At 54.6% G+C, this 18,994-nt stretch overlaps 1 protein-coding gene across 6 annotated transcripts in view; it reads right to left on the bottom strand.

The window, feature by feature from the left end:
• Positions 1-6,307: 6,307 nt before the first annotated feature.
• Positions 6,308-18,994, bottom strand: part of LOC144950879 (CUGBP Elav-like family member 3-A) — a 42,828-nt gene continuing 30,141 nt past the window's right edge. For 3 of the 6 annotated variants that reach the window (XM_078881045.1, XM_078881041.1, XM_078881046.1), the window contains 4 exons: positions 14,823-14,903; positions 13,457-13,600; positions 11,478-11,653; positions 6,384-6,724 (listed from right to left, as the gene is read on the bottom strand). In XM_078881045.1, coding sequence (XP_078737171.1) covers positions 11,526-11,653; positions 13,457-13,600; positions 14,823-14,903 — 353 coding nt within the window. In that variant the 3' untranslated portion in view covers positions 6,384-6,724; positions 11,478-11,525. Of the gene's footprint in view, positions 6,725-10,164; positions 10,551-11,477; positions 11,654-13,456; positions 13,601-14,822; positions 14,904-18,994 lie in introns of those variants that run through there. The other 3 variants (XM_078881042.1, XM_078881043.1, XM_078881044.1) reach the window with 3 other exon arrangements.

Below are 18,994 nucleotides of genomic sequence, written 5' to 3'. Positions count from 1 at the left end.
AGAGAGACCCATAGACTTACGCACAGACTCACACAGAGACCCATACTCACACACATATTCACAGACTTATACTGACATAAACTCGCATAAACTCACAGTGACCCATATACTCACACATACTCACATAGACTCCCGTAGACTCGCACAGAGAATCACGCCGTCAGCCAGCGGTGTGCGGAGTGAGGGAGTGGAGGAGCTATTGGAGGGGCGCGCGTGAGCGCGCGCGAGGAGACACTGGTCCGCTGTCAGGACCAGCGGGGTGCGGAGAAAGAAACTAAATAAAAGACCAACGGAGATCAGCAGTGCCTGACGAAGTCTTTTATTACACAGAGATCTATACTCACACACAGACTCACAGAGACCCATAGACTCACACAGAGACTAATACTCATAGAAACTCCCATAAACTCAGATTTCAAGACTCACACAGAGACCCATACTCACATACTCAGAGATCAAAACACTCCCATAGACTCACACAAAGATCCGTAGACTTACACAGAGACCCATACTCTCATCGACTCACACAGATCCAAAGGCTCACACAGAGATCCAGACTCCATTACAGACTCGGGCTTTGTGAATACACATGTAACAACATTGCCACGATATTACAAAGCTGACATTGTATTTATTCATCTTATCTCAAGATACAGCTTAATACAAAATCACCACCACCACAAAGTCATGAACGGTCACTCTCACTCAACCTTCAGATGTAACTATAGAAATATTCATGATAATTATTAAGTTATAATAATTTTCCGAGTTGTGTTTAATTCATTAATCATCACCACGATCGTCATTAATTTGCTATCGTTCTCTATCATCATTAATATTCATCTCTGTACTTCATCCGTTTGTCATCATCGTCACCACCAAAATACGTCATTATCATCACGTCATCACCACCATATCATCACCGCCATGTCATCATCACCACCATATCACATCATCATCACCACTATCACCACATCACGTCATCTCCACGCCATCACGATCACTTCCATCATCACCACCACAATCATCTCCGCTATTATCACTACCACCCTCACCATCACCACCACTCTCACCATCACCACCACTATCACCACCGCTATCATCAACCACCACTCACCATCACCACCACTATCACCATCACCGCCATATCAGCACCTGAATAACAACTAATTCTCAAATCATCAGCATCCTCGTCAGTCATGAAAATCGCACCATTAGCACACTTTGTAAAAGTTACATTTTGGTCCTTGAATTCACACCCCCCTTTGATAAACCATAAATTAGCTTCTCAATAAATATAACGCGGTGTAGATATCGCGCGTTCTCTCTCACTCAGTGGCACCAATCGGCCAATGTGCTTCGTGGTTATGGGGCCTCCCTCCCTTAGGTCGACCCAGCCTTAAAAGTACCCGGTGCTGTATAAAACAAAAAAAACGGCATCAGCACTGGGGAGACAAAGGCGGCCGGGAAGTTATTGCCGGGCCACACCACAACCCTGGTGACCCCGAATCCCACTCACAGCCTTCCTCCCTTCCCCCAGGTCGACTTAGCATAACAAATGTACGATGGTGCGGTGTGCAATCAACATCAGCACTAGGGAGACAAAGGCGGCCGAGCAGTAGTTGTGTTGGAGCCACACCAGTACCGGCCTTCATAGGTGCTGCTGCTACTGCCCCATTAACAGCACTTGCCCAACAGCTTGTTCAGAGGCTACCCGGGGGATCTTTTCCTTTGTGTGGATGTAGTCACGAGTCCCATTGAATCCCCTTGCCCCCCCCCCCTCCCCGAGCCCTCAAGATTCACAAGGCCTGGGAACCAAAGTCCAGTGATGGGTGCCCTGAGGGCCAAACCCCAGGGGGGCTGGGTGCCCCCAGGGCCGAATGTAGCCACTTGTGCCCCCGGGGCAGCCCGTGCAAGCTAGCCGATGGACTTGGCGGTCCTGCCACTCACCACCACCGCCGATGGTTCTTCTTTTAGTTTTGTTTAGGGCGCCCAAAATGTCGCGAGGCCCTCCACCACCCAACAGACACGCGAGTCACGTGGCGCCGGCTAATTATTATTGTAGAAACGTGCGCCGAGGTGAGATGATTGTGCCGCTATAAATTCGCACGTGATGACCAGCCCACTTGTTTGAGCTCTCGTTTGTGACGGCCAAAATATAGCTCAGTGGGGCCTTACCTGAAAAAGCAGTTTGAGTATATTTGGAGTTGCGTGGATTTTCCTCCAGGTCCTCCAGTTGACCCCTTCCACATTTAGAATCGACATCATGGCCAGGTCGCTTATGAAAAGAATAACGTCATAGGCCCGCGGGTGCTCTCGCCTGGTAGGATGGGGGGTGGTTTAGTTGGATTTCTATCCTTTTCGGTGATTTGTTTGCCTTTCCTGTACTTTGCACTCCGATCACGTTTTTATAGTTTGTTGTTGTGACGGTCTGACCCCGTGACCTCCTACTGCACCATCTGTGAAAAAGAGCTTCATAGCTCATCGGATTTCTCCCCCAGCATATTGCACATTCTGAAATTGGTATTGTTGATGATGTTGTTGTTGATGAGGTCTCTCAGCCCGGTTGAGTTCAGAGAGAAAACAAATTGCCAGATGGGAGCGGCGACGTGATCGCAATGTTTGGATGCGACGATGGCAGACCCTCTCCCCGCCAGCTTCCAATCGCCACGCCGGCCCTTCCCATCGGTCCGACCACTCCCGTTGCACGAGGTGGTGGCTTCAGCAATGTCGTTGTTGTGTAGGAGATCCATGTCCCAAGTGTGCTGCTGCTGCTGATGATGAGGCACTGCACGTCAATACCGGTCCTTGCCTATAAACATCTGGGCAGTTCACCGCATTGGTTCAAGCAAAGCCTGACTCTGCTGCTGCTGCTGATGAGACACCGGAAGTCGAAACCGGTCCACAGGTTTGCTTGCATTGAACCAATACTGCTGATTTATATATTGCTTCTGACGTCAGCATCAATGTTGTTGTTTTGCAGGAGATCGATGTCCCAGTGTGGAGGTCGTGCTGCTGCTGCTTTGTGTATTTGTGTGTAGTGCAATAGCGCTGGCTGCTGTCTACAAACTGTAACTACAAGACACGGCAGTGCGCACGGCAAGAGGCGACACCGTAGTATACACACACGGGGGGGGGGGGGGGGGGGGTAAAACATCGCGGCAAAGTTCATGGAGGGGGCCACCTGGAAGCCCCGGGAACCTGCTAGTAGGTTCCAGAAGCGAGGCGTGTTGAGGGCGTGGTGAGGGCGTGGTGAGGGCATGGTGAGGGCGTGGTGAGGGCATGGTGAGGGCATGGTGAGGGCGGAGCGAGGCGTGGTGAGGGCGGAGCGAGGCCGCATGGTGAGGCGTGGTGAGGGCGTGGTGAGGGCGCGGTGAGGGCGTGGTGAGGGCAGGGCGGGGCGTGGTGAGGGCAGAGCGAGGCCACGTGGTGAGGGCGTGGTGAGGGCGTGGTGAGGCGTGGTGAGGGCGTGGTGAGGGCGTGGTGAGGGCGTGGTGAGGCGTGGTGAGGGCGTGGTGAGGGCGTGGTGAGGGCATGGTGAGGGCGTGTTGAGGGCGTGGTGAAGACATGGTGAGGGCGGAGCAAGGCGTGGTGAGGGCGGAGCGAGGCCACGTGGTGAGGGCGTGGTGAGGGCAGGGCGAGGCATGGTGAGGGCGGAGCGAGGCCACGTGGTGAGGGCGTGGTGAGGGCGTGGTGAGGGCGTGGTGAGGGCGTGGCGAGGCGTGGTGAGGGCGGAGCGAGGCCACGTGGTGAGGGCGTGGTGAGGGCGTGGTGAGGGCGTGGTGAGGGCAGGGCGAGGTGTGGTGAGGGCGGAGCGAGGCCACGTGGTGAGGGCGTGGTGAGGGCGTGGTGAGGGCGTGGTGAGGGCAGGGCGAGGCGTGGTGAGGGCGGAGCGAGGCCACGTGGTGAGGGCGTGGTGAGGGCGTGGTGAGGGCGTGGTGAGGCGTGGTGAGGGCGTGGTGAGGGCGTGGTGAGGGCGTGGTGAGGGCGTGGTGAGGGCGTGGTGAGGGCAGGGCCGGGCGTGGTGAGGGCGGAGCGAGGCCACGTGGTGAGGGCGTGGTGAAGGCGTGGTGAAGGCGTGGTGAGGCGTGGTGAGGGCGTGGTGAGGGCGTGGTGAGGGCGTGGTGAGGCGTGGTGAGGGCGTGGTGAGGGCGTGGTGAGGGCGTGGTGAGGCGTGGTGAGGGCGTGGTGAGGCGTGGTGAGGGCGTGGTGAGGGCGTGGTGAGGCGTGGTGAGGGTGTGGTGAGGGCATGGTGAGGGCGTGGTGAGGGCATGGTGAGGGCGTGGTGAGGCGTGGTGAGGGCGTGTTGAGGGCATGGTGAGGGCGTGTTGAGGGCGTGGTGAGGGCGTGGTGAGGCGTGGTGAGGGCGTGGTGAGGGCATGGTGAGGGCGTGGTGAGGCGTGGTGAGGGCGTGTTGAGGGCATGGTGAGGGCGTGTTGAGGGCATGGTGAGGGCGTGGTGAGGCGTGGTGAGGGCGTGTTGAGGGCGTGGTGAGGGCGTGGTGAGGCGTGGTGAGGGCGTGGTGAGGCGTGGTGAGGGCGTGGTGAGGCGTGGTGAGGGCGTGGTGAGGCGTGGTGAGGGCGTGGTGAGGGCGGAGCGAGGCCACGTGGTGAGGGCGTGGTGAAGGCGTGGTGAGGGCGTGGTGAGGCGTGGTGAGGGCGTGGTGAGGGCGTGGTGAGGGCGTGGTGAGGCGTGGTGAGGGCGTGGTGAGGGCGTGGTGAGGGCGTGGTGAGGCGTGGTGAGGGCGTGGTGAGGGCGTGGTGAGGCGTGGTGAGGGTGTGGTGAGGGCATGGTGAGGGCGTGGTGAGGGCATGGTGAGGGCGTGGTGAGGCGTGGTGAGGGCGTGTTGAGGGCATGGTGAGGGCGTGTTGAGGGCGTGTTGAGGGCGTGGTGAGGGCGTGGTGAGGCGTGGTGAGGGCGTGGTGAGGGCGTGGTGAGGGCGTGGTGAGGCGTGGTGAGGGCGTGTTGAGGGCATGGTGAGGGCGTGTTGAGGGCATGGTGAGGGCGTGGTGAGGCGTGGTGAGGGCGTGTTGAGGGCGTGGTGAGGGCGTGGTGAGGCGTGGTGAGGGCGTGGTGAGGCGTGGTGAGGGCGTGGTGAGGCGTGGTGAGGGCGTGGTGAGGCGTGGTGAGGGCGTGGTGAGGCGTGGTGAGGGCGTGGTGAGGCGTGGTGAGGGCGTGGTGAGGGCATGGTGAGGGCGTGTTGAGGGCGTGGTGAGGGCGTGGTGAGGCGTGGTGAGGGCGTGGTGAGGCGTGGTGAGGGCGTTGTGAGGCGTGGTGAGAGCGTGGTGAGGCGTGGTGAGGGCGTGGTGAGGGCGTGGTGAGGGCGTGGTGAGGCGTGGTGAGGGCGTGGTGAGGGCGTGGTGAGGGCGTGGTGAAGGCGTGGTGAGGGCGTGGTGAGGCGTGGTGAGGGCGTGGTGAGGGCGTGGTGAGGGCGTGGTGAGGGCGTGGTGAGGCGTGGTGAGGGCGTGGTGAGGGCATGGTGAGGGCGTGGTGAGGGCGTGGTGAGGGCGTGGTGAGGGCGTGGTGAGGCGTGGTGAGGGCGTGGTGAGGCGTGGTGAGGGCGTGGTGAGGGCGTGGTGAGGCGTGGTGGGGGTGTGGTGAGGGCATGGTGAGGGCGTGGTGAGGGCATGGTGAGGGCGTGGTGAGGGCATGGTGAGGGCGTGGTGAGGGCGTGGTGAGGCGTGGTGAGGGCGTGTTGAGGGCATGGTGAGGGCGTGTTGAGGGCGTGGTGAGGGCGTGGTGAGGCGTGGTGAGGCGTGGTGAGGGCGTGGTGAGGGCATGGTGAGGGCGTGGTGAGGCGTGGTGAGGGCGTGTTGAGGGCGTGGTGAGGGCGTGTTGAGGGCATGGTGAGGGCGTGGTGAGGCGTGGTGAGGGCGTGTTGAGGGCGTGGTGAGGGCGTGGTGAGGCGTGGTGAGGGCGTGGTGAGGCGTGGTGAGGGCGTGGTGAGGCGTGGTGAGGCGTGGTGAGGGCGTGGTGAGGCGTGGTGAGGGCGTGGTGAGGCGTGGTGAGGGCGTTGTGAGGCGTGGTGAGGGCGTGGTGAGGCGTGGTGAGGGCGTGGTGAGGGCGTGGTGAGGGCGTGGTGAGGGCGTGGTGAGGGCGTGGTGAGGGCGTGGTGAGGGCGGAGCGAGGCCACGTGGTGAGGGCGTGGTGAGGCGTGGTGAGGGCGTGGCGAGGGCGGAGCGAGGCCACGTGGTGAGGGCGTGGTGAGGGCGTGGTGAGGCGTGGTGAGGGCGTGGTGAGGCCACGCCGGGAGGATAAGAGGGGGGCCCTGCGCGAGAGCTCGGGCTGTCGCTGCAAGTAGATGATGCCCTCGCCGAGCTGCCGTTCGTCACCGCCAAGGCCGCCGTCTTCGCCACCGCTGGGCGCCACGAGCTCGACGGCCTGTCAACTGTTGCGTTAGACGGTTGTGTGTGTACAGATGTATACACCCACGTAGAGTGTGCATAGTCCCCATTGTGAGTACATGTGTGTTGTCTCTATGGGTCTCTATGGGTCTCTATGGGTCTCTATGGGTCTCTATGGGTCTCTATGGGTCTCTATGGGTCTCTATGGGTCTCTTTGTCTCTATGGGTCTCTATGTGTCTCTATGGGTCTCTATGGGTCTCTATGGGTCTCTATGTGTCTCTATGTGTCTCTATGGGTCTCTATGGGTCTCTATGGGTCTCTATGGGTCTCTATGGGTCTCTATGTGTCTCTATGTGTTTCTATGTGTCTCTATGGGTCACTGTGTAGTGTGTAAGAGTGTTATTGTGTGTGGGAGAGAGTGATGGTGTGTGTTGTTATGGGTTGCGATCGCGCAGCAGTTAGAGCGTTGCCCTACGAAACCGGCGACCCGAGTTCTGGGTTTGATTCCCGCTCATGGCCAACACCAGTGACGATTATTTAAACCGGTCCTGGGCCTCCCGTAGGTCGACTCAGCCTCAAATGAGGACCTAGTGCGGGTATGTAAACGTCGCCAATGGGGAGACAAAGGCGGTCGGGCGTGGTGTTGGTCACCCACCCCCTCGTGTGCTGTGCCGGCCTTCAAACGTGCTCACTAACAGCACTTGCCACAAGTCTGTTAAAGGCTTTCCGAGGTATCTTTGTCTTTGGTGTGTGTGTGCCAGACTGTGACGGTGTGTGAGAGTGTGATGGTGTGTGTGTGTGTGATGGTGTGTGTGTGTGTGAGAGTGTGATGGTGTGTGTGTGATGGTGTGTGTGAGTGTGATGGTGTGTGTGTGTGTGTGAGTGTGATGGTGTGTGTGTGAGTGAGAGTGTGATGGTGTCTGTGTGAGAGTGTAATGGTGTTTGTGTGAGAGTGTAATGGTGTGTGTGTGAGAGCGTGATGGTGTGTGTGTCTGTGATGGTGTGTGTGAGAGTGTGATGGTGTGTGTGTGAGAGTGTGATGGTGTGTGTGTTTGTGAGAGTGTGATGGTATGTGTGATGGTGTGATGGTGTGTGTGTTTGTGAGAGTGTAATGGTGTGTGTGTGTGTGTGAGTGTGATGGTGTGTGTGTTTGTGAGAGTGTGATGGTGTGTGTGTGATGGTGTGATGGTGTGTGTGTTTGTGAGAGTGTGATGGTGTGTGTTTGTGAGAGGATGATGGTGTGTGTGTGAGTGTGATGGTGTGTGTGTTTGTAAGAGTGTGATGGTGTGTGTGTGAGAGTGTGATGGTGTATGTGTTTGTGAGAGTGTGATGGTGTGATGGTGTGTGTTTGTGAGAGTGTGATGGTGTGTGTGTGATGGTGTGTGTTTGTGTGTTTGAGAGTGTGATGGTGTGTGTGTGAGTGGTATGGTGTGTGTGTGTGAGAGTGTGATGGTGTGTGTGTGAGAGTGTGATGGTGTGTGTGCGTTTGTGAGAGTGATGGTGTGTGTGTGATGGTGTGTGTTCGAGAGTGTGATGGTGTGTGTGAGAGTGTTATGGTGTGTGTGTGTGTGTGTGAGAGCGTGATGGTGTGTGTGTGTGAGAGTGTGATGGTGTGTGTGTGAGAGCGTGATGGTGTGTGTGTGTGTGAGAGCGTGATGGTGTGTGTGTGTGAGAGTGTGATGGTGTGTGTGTGTGAGTGTGATGGTGTGTGTTTGTGTGTTTGAGAGTGTGCTGGTGTGTGTGTGAGTGTGATGGTGTGTGTTTGAGAGTGTGATGGTGTGTGTGTGAGTGTGATGGTGTGCGTGTTTGTGAGAGTGTAATGATGTGTGTGTGATGGTGTGTGTTTGTGTGTTTGAGAGTGTGATGGTGTGTGTGTGAGTGTTATGGTGTGTGTGTGTGTGAGAGTGTGATGGTGTGTGTGTGTGTGAGAGTGTGATGGTGTGTGTGTGAGAGTGTGACGGTGTGTGTGTGAGAGCGTGATGGTGTGTGTGTGTGAGAGCGTGATGGTGTGTGTGTGTGTGTGTGAGAGTGTGATGGTGTGTGTGTGTGAGAGCGTGATGGTGTGTGTGTGAGAGCGTGATGGTGTGTGTGTGAGAGCGTGATGGTGTGTGTGTTTGTGAGAGTGTGATGGTGTGTGTTTGTGTGTTTGAGAGTGTGATGGTGTGTGTGAGAGTGTTATGGTATGTGTGTGTGTGTGTGAGAGCGTGATGGTGTGTGTGTGTGAGAGTGTGATGGTGTGTGTGTGAGTGTGATGGTGTGTGTGTGTGTGTGTGAGAGCGTAATGGTGTGTGTGTGTGAGAGTGTGATGGTGTGTGTGTGAGTGTGATGGTGTGTGTTTGTGTGTTTGAGAGTGTGCTGGTGTGTGTGTGAGTGTGATGGTGTGTGTTTGTGTGAGAGTGTGATGGTGTGTGTGATGGTGTGATGGTGTGTGTTTGTGAGAGTGTGATGGTGTGTGTGTGATGGTGTGTGTTTGTGTGTTTGAGAGTGTGATGGTGTGTGTGTGAGTGGTATGGTGTGTGTGTGTGAGAGTGTGATGGTGTGTGTGTGAGAGTGTGATGGTGTGTGTGCGTTTGTGAGAGTGATGGTGTGTGTGTGATGGTGTGTGTTTGAGAGTGTGATGGTGTGTGTGAGAGTGTTATGGTGTGTGTGTGTGTGTGTGAGAGCGTGATGGTGTGTGTGTGTGAGAGTGTGATGGTGTGTGTGTGAGAGCGTGATGGTGTGTGTGTGTGTGAGAGCGTGATGGTGTGTGTGTGTGAGAGTGTGATGGTGTGTGTGTGTGAGTGTGATGGTGTGTGTTTGTGTGTTTGAGAGTGTGCTGGTGTGTGTGTGAGTGTGATGGTGTGTGTTTGAGAGTGTGATGGTGTGTGTGTGAGTGTGATGGTGTGCGTGTTTGTGAGAGTGTAATGATGTGTGTGTGATGGTGTGTGTTTGTGTGTTTGAGAGTGTGATGGTGTGTGTGTGAGTGTTATGGTGTGTGTGTGTGTGAGAGTGTGATGGTGTGTGTGTGTGTGAGAGTGTGATGGTGTGTGTGTGAGAGTGTGACGGTGTGTGTGTGAGAGCGTGATGGTGTGTGTGTGTGAGAGCGTGATGGTGTGTGTGTGTGTGTGAGAGTGTGATGGTGTGTGTGTGAGAGCGTGATGGTGTGTGTGTGAGAGCGTGATGGTGTGTGTGTGAGAGCGTGATGGTGTGTGTGTTTGTGAGAGTGTGATGGTGTGTGTTTGTGTGTTTGAGAGTGTGATGGTGTGTGTGAGAGTGTTATGGTATGTGTGTGTGTGTGAGAGCGTGATGGTGTGTGTGTGTGAGAGTGTGATGGTGTGTGTGTGAGTGTGATGGTGTGTGTGTGTGTGAGAGCGTAATGGTGTGTGTGTGTGAGAGTGTGATGGTGTGTGTGTGAGTGTGATGGTGTGTGTTTGTGTGTTTGAGAGTGTGCTGGTGTGTGTGTGAGTGTGATGGTGTGTGTTTGTGTGAGAGTGTGATGGTGTGTGTGTGAGTGTGATGGTGTGTGTGTTTGTGAGAGTGTGATGGTGTGTGTGTGATGGTGTGTGTTTGTGTGTTTGAGAGTGTGATGGTGTGTTTGTGAGTGTTATGGTGTGTGTGTGTGTGAGAGTGTGATGGTGTGTGTGTGTGAGAGTGTGATGGTGTGTGTGTGAGAGTGTGACGGTGTGTGTGTGAGAGCGTGATGGTGTGTGTGTGTGAGAGTGTGATGGTGTGTGTGTGAGAGTGTGATGGTGTGTGTGTGAAAGCGTGATGGTGTGTGTGTGAGAGCGTGATGGTGTGTGTGTGAGAGTGTGATGGTGTGTCTGTGAGAGTGTGATTGTGTGTGTGTGAGAGCGTGATGGTGTGTGTGTTTGTGAGAGTGTGATGGTGTGTGTGTGATGGTGTGTGTTTGTGTGTTTGAGAGTGTGATGGTGTGTGTGAGAGTGTTATGGTATGTGTGTGTGTGTGAGAGCGTGATGGTGTGTGTGTGTGAGAGTGTGATGGTGTGTGTGTGAGTGTGATGGTGTGTGTGTGTGAGAGCGTAATGGTGTGTGTGTGAGAGTGTGATGGTGTGTGTGTGAGTGTGATGGTGTGTGTTTGTGTGTTTGAGAGTGTGCTGGTGTGTGTGTGAGTGTGATGGTGTGTGTTTGTGTGAGAGTGTGATGGTGTGTGTGTGATCTTGATGCGAGTGAGAGTGATGAGTGTTGATGCGCACTCATTTTGTCTTCCTGTCAAAAACACATACATACGTACGCACACACACACACGGAAACATTACAATAGAGACAATATCACTACTACTACCGCTCATACCAACACCACAGGACCACTAATAACAACAATAAAGACAAAGATCCCCTGTATAGCCTTAACAGATTGTTGGGGCAAGTGCCGTTAGCGAGCACCTATGAAGGGCGGCACGGCACACGAGGGGGTGGGTAGCCAGCACCACGCCCGGCCGCCATTGTCTCCCCAGTGGCAATGTTTACACACCACACCAGGTAGTCGTTTGAGGCCAAGTCAACCTAGGGGAGGCCCAGGACCAGATCAGAGAATCATCACAACACAGCAAATTGGCACACAAGGGGGTACAGCTGGTGCATCGGCCAGTCATTTCAGTCAGTCAACCCATGGCACCTGGGTCTGTCCGGTGACCTCCTGTCAGCAGAGAGCCTTCGATGCTTCACATAGCCTCGGAGTGCACCGAGCCTGGCACAAGCGCCTTGGTGACGTCACCGTAACTTGGTGGCGAATGGCGGTTGTTGTTGTTGTGTGGGGAGCGGTAGTGTAGCGGTTAGCGTGCTGCGCTATAAACCCGGCGACCCGGGTTCGATTCCGAACTCACGGCCAACACCCAATGCTGTGTGTGTGTGTATGCTGTGTGTTGTTACCTGTGTGTGTGTACATTGTGTGTGTGTACGTTGTGTGTGTGTACATTGTGTGTGTGTATGCTGTGTGTATGCTGTGTGTGTACAGTGTGTGTACAGTGTGTGTGTAAGGTGTGTGTCGAGTGTGTGCGTACGCTGTGTTGTTACCTCTGTGTGTGTGTATGCTGTGTGTATGCTGTGTGTGTACGCTGTGTGTGTGTACGTTGTGTGTGTATGCTGTGTGTGGAGTGTGTGTGTGGATTGTGTGTGTACGCTGTGTGTTGTTACCTCTGTGTGTGTGGCTGAGTTGGGTGGGGGGGCGAGAGCTCCCCACTCTTAGTAAGGGCGGTTCGAGTCTCTGGACCTCTTCAGCTGCACCTTCAGCCTCTTCATGCCGATCTGGAAGCCATTCATGGCCTGGATGGCCGCCTGAGCACTCCCAGAGTTGTCGAAGCTCACGAACCCTACACCCATCAAAGACAAAGGTCCCCCAGGTAACCGTTAATAGGCTGTGGGGGCAAGTGCTGTTGAGCGAGTAGCAGAGACTAACAGAATCAGAATATTTATTCATACCGGAGGAATCCGATGAGCTATGAAGCTCTTTTTCACAGATATCCAGTGGGGGCACGGGGTCACAACAACAACAACAACACCATACAACAAACAGGATAGCAGTGTAAAGTGTAGGAAAGATTAAAAATATAACTTAAACATATACAAGTAAAACTAGATAATGTTTTTATCTTACCAGGTAAAGCCCACTGAGGTATTAACGTATTGTTCACGGGGGGGGGGGGGGGGGTGTGTGCATGGGGAGGGGTGGGACAGGGGTCTGTGAGATGCAGGAGGTCGTGGGTTCGATCCCGACCCTGACGATGCCTGCTGCTGCTGCTGTTGATTTGGAGTTTGCGTGTCTCTCTCTCTCTCTACCCGTGGTCGCGTGGATTTTTCTCCGGGTCCTCCGGTTTTCCCCTCTACATTTAGAATGAACATCACGCGTTCAAGAGTATGTTGCTGCTGCTTTATATGTCCACGTGGTGATGAGAAGCCACGTGGTGATGAGAAGCCACGTGGTGATGAGAAGCCACGTGATGATGAGAAGCCACGTGATGATGAGAAGCCACGTGGTGATGAGAAGCCACGTGATGATGAGAAGCCACGTGGTGATGAGAAGCCACTTGATGATGAGAAGCCACGTGGTGATGAGAAGCCACGTGGTAATGAGAAGCCACGTGGTAATGAGAAGCCACGTGGTAATGAGAAGCCACGTGATGATGAGAAGCCACGTGATGATGAGAAGCCACGTGGTGATGAGAAGCCACGTGGTGATGAGAAGCCACGTGGTGATGAGAAGCCACGTGATGATGAGAAGCCACGTGGTGATGAGAAGCCACGTGATGATGAGAAGCCACGTGGTGATGAGAAGCCACGTGGTGATGAGAAGCCACGTGGTGATGAGAAGCCACGTGGTGATGAGAAGCCACGTGGTGATGAGAAGCCACGTGATGATTAGAAGCCACGTGATGATTAGAAGCCACGTGGTGATGAGAAGCCACGTGGTGATGAGAAGCCACGTGATGATGAGAAGCCATGTGGTGATGAGAAGCCACGTGATGATGAGAAGCCACGTGGTGATGAGAAGCCACGTGGTGATGAGAAGCCACGTGGTGATGAGAAGCCACGTGGTGATGAGAAGCCACGTGGTGATGAGAAGCCACGTGATGATTAGAAGCCACGTGATGAGAAGCCACGTGGTGATGAGAAGCCACGTGATGATTAGAAGCCACGTGGTGATGAGAAGCCACGCGTTGCGCTGCCATCTGTGATGGCCGGGGCACTGTGATAAAGAGCAACGTAGCAGCTCAGTGGAGCTTGCCTGGTGAAATAAAAGATAGTTTTAGTTTAGTTTATTTGCATGAGTGTGCATGTCCATCTCCCCGTGGTCACGTGTCTTTGTCTCTCATTCAGTTTCCCCCTTGACATTACAATTGAGATCACACGTTTGGAGCATTTTGCTGATCTAAATCTCCACACGACGATGGTGAAAACGACGAGAAGCTACTTCTTTGAGCCATCATTTGTAACGGCCCCTTCTGAAAGCCCACAGTCGTTCTGTGGGCCTCACCTGGTCAAAGTAAAATACAACATTGTTTATAGTTAGAGTTCTCTTGGTGGACTTGCCGAAGCACGTGCTCTGATTGGTGGGGGGGTCGAGATGGTGGGGGGGGGGGGGTCTGTGAGGGGAGCGAGTCGATTGGTGGAGTTACCGAAGCACTTGCTCTGATTGGTGGCACGGTCGAGGAAGACCTTGGAGGAGATGACGCTGCCGAAGGGGGAGAACGTCCTCATGAGCTCCATGTCACCCAGCTCTTGCGGGAGGTGGTAGATGAAGAGGTTACAGCCCTCGGGGCCTGGGGGGGAGCGGAGAGGGGGAGGGGGGGAGGGGAAAGAGGGGGAGAGGGAGAGGGAAGATAGGAAGGGAGGGGGTGGGGGGAGAGAGAGGGACGGGGTGGGGGGAGACAGAGGGGGAGGGGAGTGGGGGTGGGGGGAGAGAGTGGTGGGATGGGGGGGGGGGTAAAAATGGGGGGGGGGTGGGGGAAAGAGAGGCGGCGGGAGAGGGGATGGGGAGAGGAAAGGGGGGAGAGGGAGGGGTGAGAGAGTGGGGAGGGTGGTGGGAGAGGGCAGGGGGGGAGAGAAAGGGGGGAGAGAGAGGGAGGAAAAAGTGAGGGAGGGAGAGAGGGGGTGGGAGGGAGAGTGGGGGGGACAGGGAAGAGGTGTGAGGTGGGATTCAGCACGTGCTGGGCGGAGCGGTGGTGCAGCCAAAACGGCGACCCGAGTTCAATTCCCACTCAAAGCCAACACCAATTATCTAAACCGGTCCCGGGCCTCCCCTCTGTCCACTACACACCTGGTGCAGTGTGTAGTCAACATCGCCATTTTGGGGAGACAAAGACGGCCGGGCGTGGTGGTTCTGCCCCTCTACCCCCTCCCGTACCATGCCGGCCTTTTTAGTGCTACTCGCTCACGGAACTTGCCCCAACAGTCTGTTCAGGCTACACGGGGGACCTTTGTATTTGTATGCGTGTATGCACCTGTTTGCGTACGTGCAGGAATGCACGTTTTACCAAAAGCTCTCCCTCAGCCTTGTCCAGACCACCAGATCAACAAAACTACCGGTAGAACCCTCCGAGACAGGGGCATTATCATCACCGTGATCGGCTGGAAGGGGCCGGTTTCGCCCGCTGTTGGCGCTCATTGGAGGAGACCACCATCACACAAACTCGGGTCGTTCTCGCCAGCGCCAGCAGCAGCGGCTTTTGGGTGGCCATCGAACAAGGGCGGTGGTCGGCGCATCGTTTCTGTGGCCGTCTGCTTCGCTCTTCCCTTCGGTAGCAGCAGGCCACTCGAGTTATGCCACTTTTAGATTACATCGAGTGACAAACTCGTTGCTTTGGAACTGCTTTTAGTGTTTAGTTTGTTGTCCTCCGATGAGCGCGGCAGGCTACGTGCGGTGCGAAAGAAGTTCAACATACATGCATGCATCACCATCACCTCCAATTAGCACAGCAGGCTACGTACGGTGCGAAAGAAGTCCAACATACATCAGGGCACAAAAGTCATGTCCCCCCTCACCTTCTCGCTGCTGTTGCAGCTGCTGCTGCTGCAGCGCAGCTGTCGTCTGAGTGAAAGCCTGGAACGCGGTCGGGTACGTGGCTGCACACACGTGCACACACACAAAGGTAAATGTCACCCGTATAGCCTCATCAGACTGTTGGGGCCAAGTGCTGTTCGAGAGGAGCAGCACCTACGAAGGCCAGCACCACGTCCAGCCACCTTGTCTCCACCATGCTGATGCTTTACTGCACACCACACCACGTGCTCGTGTGAGGCTGAGTCGACCTAGGTGGAGATCCAGGACCGGTAATAATAAACAGCACATTTCACCTATGAAGCAGACGACGTCTAAAAAATTGCCGACGATTATAATCGTCACCGGTGTTTGGTGGTGGTCGTGAGTGGGAATCGAACTCGGATCGCCATGATCATAACCACCACTACCACCACAATGATCACCACAATGATCACCACAATGATCACCACAATGATCACCACACTCATCATCACCAGCAACAACAACCGCCATTCGCCACTAAGTGGCGGTGACGCCACAGCGCTTGTGCCAAGCTATGTGCACGTTGAGGCCAGGTGAAGTGTCGAACGCCCGCTGACAGGTCACGGGGCAGACCCAGGTGCCATGGGTCGACTGACTTAAGATGAATGGCCAATGCACCACCTGTACCCCCTATTGTGCCAACTTGCTCTGTTTTAGCCGCCCGGTGCTCCACTTGTTGTGAGCGTTGTTCCTCTGCCCTCCGTTGTTTTTGGAGTGCGATTGCCTCCAACTGCCAAGTAGCGTCCTTGACGAGCCTCCTCCATAGAGGACGATCTTGACACCGCTGGTACCAGTCATCGGTAAGTTCTCTTAGTTCTACATCCTCTTGCACGACATAATCCCATCTATTCTCTAGCCAGTGCCATGCCCGTGTAGCCCCCTCTATCAGGCCGAACAAAAGCTGTTTAGGCTTGTGGTGGGCATACGGGCTACATGATGCAGCTAACGCAGCCTTGCCTGCCGGAGGAGCTCACCGATGGGACTTTGCCCAGATCTTTCAAGATTTGTGAGCTCCTCACACAATCCAGCCTGGTTAAACCCAGGGTGGATCATAGGCAGGCCAGCCTAAATGTTTCGAACCGGCGAAGATGTTCCATTAGGGGGGTCCACGTTTCGCAAGAGTAGAGAAGGGAGGGCATGACTGTGGCCGAGAAGACCTGAAGCTTCATGCGGAGCGGCAGACCAGATAGTTTCCACACAGCATTATGCAAACGATGAAAATATAATGTTGCTTGACTGATTTGGAGTGAGACCTCTGCTGTCAAACCGGAGCCGGTCATGAGCAGACTGCCCAGGTATGGAAAACTCTCCACTCTCCACAACTGCCCCATCAGAAATTGGGAGTTGTGGGGGTGGAGTGTCTGATGGTACAAAACACCAAGGCAGGTGCTTAGTTTTGGTGGGGCTGATTGTAAGGCCCCACCAATTAGTTGCATGCTCCAGGTTCAGCAGCAGTGCCTCCAACTCCTCCTCAGAGTGAGCAGCAATTACCAGATCATCAGCATACATAAGGGGCATCAATCAGCCTCCCATTATATCTGTGCCAGATGGAGCTTCCTCCAATACAGCCATCGAAGGCTTCACAAACTACGTGGTCAAAATAGATGTTAAATAATGTGGGAGCCAGAGGACATCCCTGTCGCACCTCAAGGTGAACAGGGAATGGCTCCGACTCCTGGCCACCATCATGAAGGTCCTCAATGATTGTGAGCAGAGAGTCAGGGACTCCGAAAACACAAAGAAGAAACCATAGCCCAGGCCTACTGATGGTATCATAGGCCTTGACGAAATCAATCAATCATATATGTAGTTATTGTTCGAATGAGCGAAGGCTGCGGTAAGCCTCCTCATTTTCTGACGTGGGATGCTGTCAACGATGAGAGTGGGCCTGTCCCTTTTTCTCAACCAGCCTGAACACCTCCTCTGTTAGCCAGGGTCTCTGGCGAGGTCTGGACCATGTAACCCATGCAGCCATTGCAGGTGCATGAGCCACAGTCCTAAACCTCGCCTATTTCCCCTCGATATCAGGAGGAGACGATGCTAACCCCAGCTGCAAGCGATGATGAAATTCTCGCTTGAAACTTTTATCAGCTAGCTGAGACCAGGCCACTATAGGTTTGAATGGGGTCCTGGGTGTACACCCACCACTGGAGTGGAAGAATGACAGGCACATCTTACAGATGACAAGTCGATGGTCAGTGGCCAGATCAGCTCCACGGTAGGTCCTGGTGTCAAGGACATGGGCCCGCATGCACTGTTGAGTTACTCTATAGACCAGCAGATGTTCTTGCTTGGACCATGATGTTGTGTGGATGTACCAATGCCGGAACAGCATGTTGGTAATTCCAAGCCCATGGGCTGCACAAAAGTCTAGCAGCCACCTACCATTGTTATTGAGCTGATCTGTCCCATGCCTTCCAATCACTCTAAACCAGGTGCCAGCATCATGACCAACTCGGACATTAAAGTCACCCAACAGGATGACTCTATCCCGAGGGGGCACTTTTGCTAGCACCTGTGACAGAAGGTCATAGAAGGCATCTGACTTACCGACCTTGCCTGCATCCCTCCACTGATGTTCCTCTTCGGTGGGGCATAAGAAACCACGACCACTACTCCTCGCCTCTGGTTGCTGGGAAGGCGAGTCCAAAGTAGCCTGGGGTTTACAGCTTCCCACACCTCACCGCCATGCTCCCACACCACCTTCATTCTTTTGTTCAGAAGAAGAGCCACTCCCTGTTGTTTGGCAGTCTCCTGCCCCGAGTAAAAGACTGTCCACCCCTCATGGTGGCAGGAGCAGGAGCCGGTCCACCGTATCTCCTGAATACCACAGAAATTCATGCGGTACCGGTCCAGCTCCGACAGACAAGTGGCAGCCTCTTTTGTCCGCAGGCAGCGATGGGACATTCCACGTGGCCACCCGCAGTGGCTTTTTGCTGTTTCTGGAGGAACCCCGAGGGTAAGGATTCAATCTCCTGGTTCTGCCAAATGGGGTTTGGCTAGGAAACGTCATAGATGCCTGTTAACCCCAGGGCCTTCGGCACAAGCTTAGTGGGATAGTTTTTCCATGGTTTAGTGGTAATTCATTGAAGCCGGAGGGGTTATCAGCCCCTTGCACCCGTCCAAAGCCCCCTTTGGCCCTTGTTGTTGCTACAAACCCCATGAACGGCATGGATACATCGAAATTGCCCCCCCCACCCCCCATGGCACTGCTCACCACAGCGTTACCATCCGGCACAAACGAGGAGGTAAGGGGTTGTCTTGCCGCACGCATCATCACCACCACCACACTCATCACCACAACCACCACCATTATCACCACCACACTCATCATCACAACCACCACCACAATCATCATCACAACCACTACTACCGCACTCATCACCACCACCACCACCACACTCATCATCACCACCACCACACTCATCATCACCACTACACTCATCACCACAACCACCACCATTATCACCACCACACTCATCATCACAACCACCACCACAATCATCATCACAACCACTACTACCACACTCATCACCACCACCACCACAATCACCACCACACTCATCATCACAACCACCACCACAATCATCATCACAACCACTACTACCACACTCATCACCACCACCACCACACTCATCACCACAACCACCACCATTATCACCACCACACTCATCATCACAACCACCACCACAATCATCATCACAACCACTACTACCACACTCATCACCACCACCACCACACTCATCACCACAACCACCACCATTATCACCACCACACTCATCATCACAACCACCACCACAATCATCATCACAACCACTACTACCACACTCATCACCACCACCCCCACACTCATCACCACAACCCCCACCATTATCATCACCACACTCATCATCACAACCACCACCACAATCATCATCACAACCACTACTACCACACTCATCACCACCACCACCACACTCATTACCACCACACTCATCATCACCACCACCACACTCATCATCACAACCACCACCACAATCATCATCACAACCACTACTACCACACTCATCACCACCACCACCACACTCATCATCACCACCACCACACTCATCATCACCACTACACTCATCACCACAACCACCACCATTATCAC

The sequence above is a fragment of the Lampetra fluviatilis genome, chromosome 59, assembly GCF_964198595.1.
Source record: "Lampetra fluviatilis chromosome 59, kcLamFluv1.1, whole genome shotgun sequence".
NCBI lineage: Eukaryota > Metazoa > Chordata > Hyperoartia > Petromyzontiformes > Petromyzontidae > Lampetra > Lampetra fluviatilis.
This window is presented reverse-complemented; position numbering and strand designations above follow the sequence as displayed.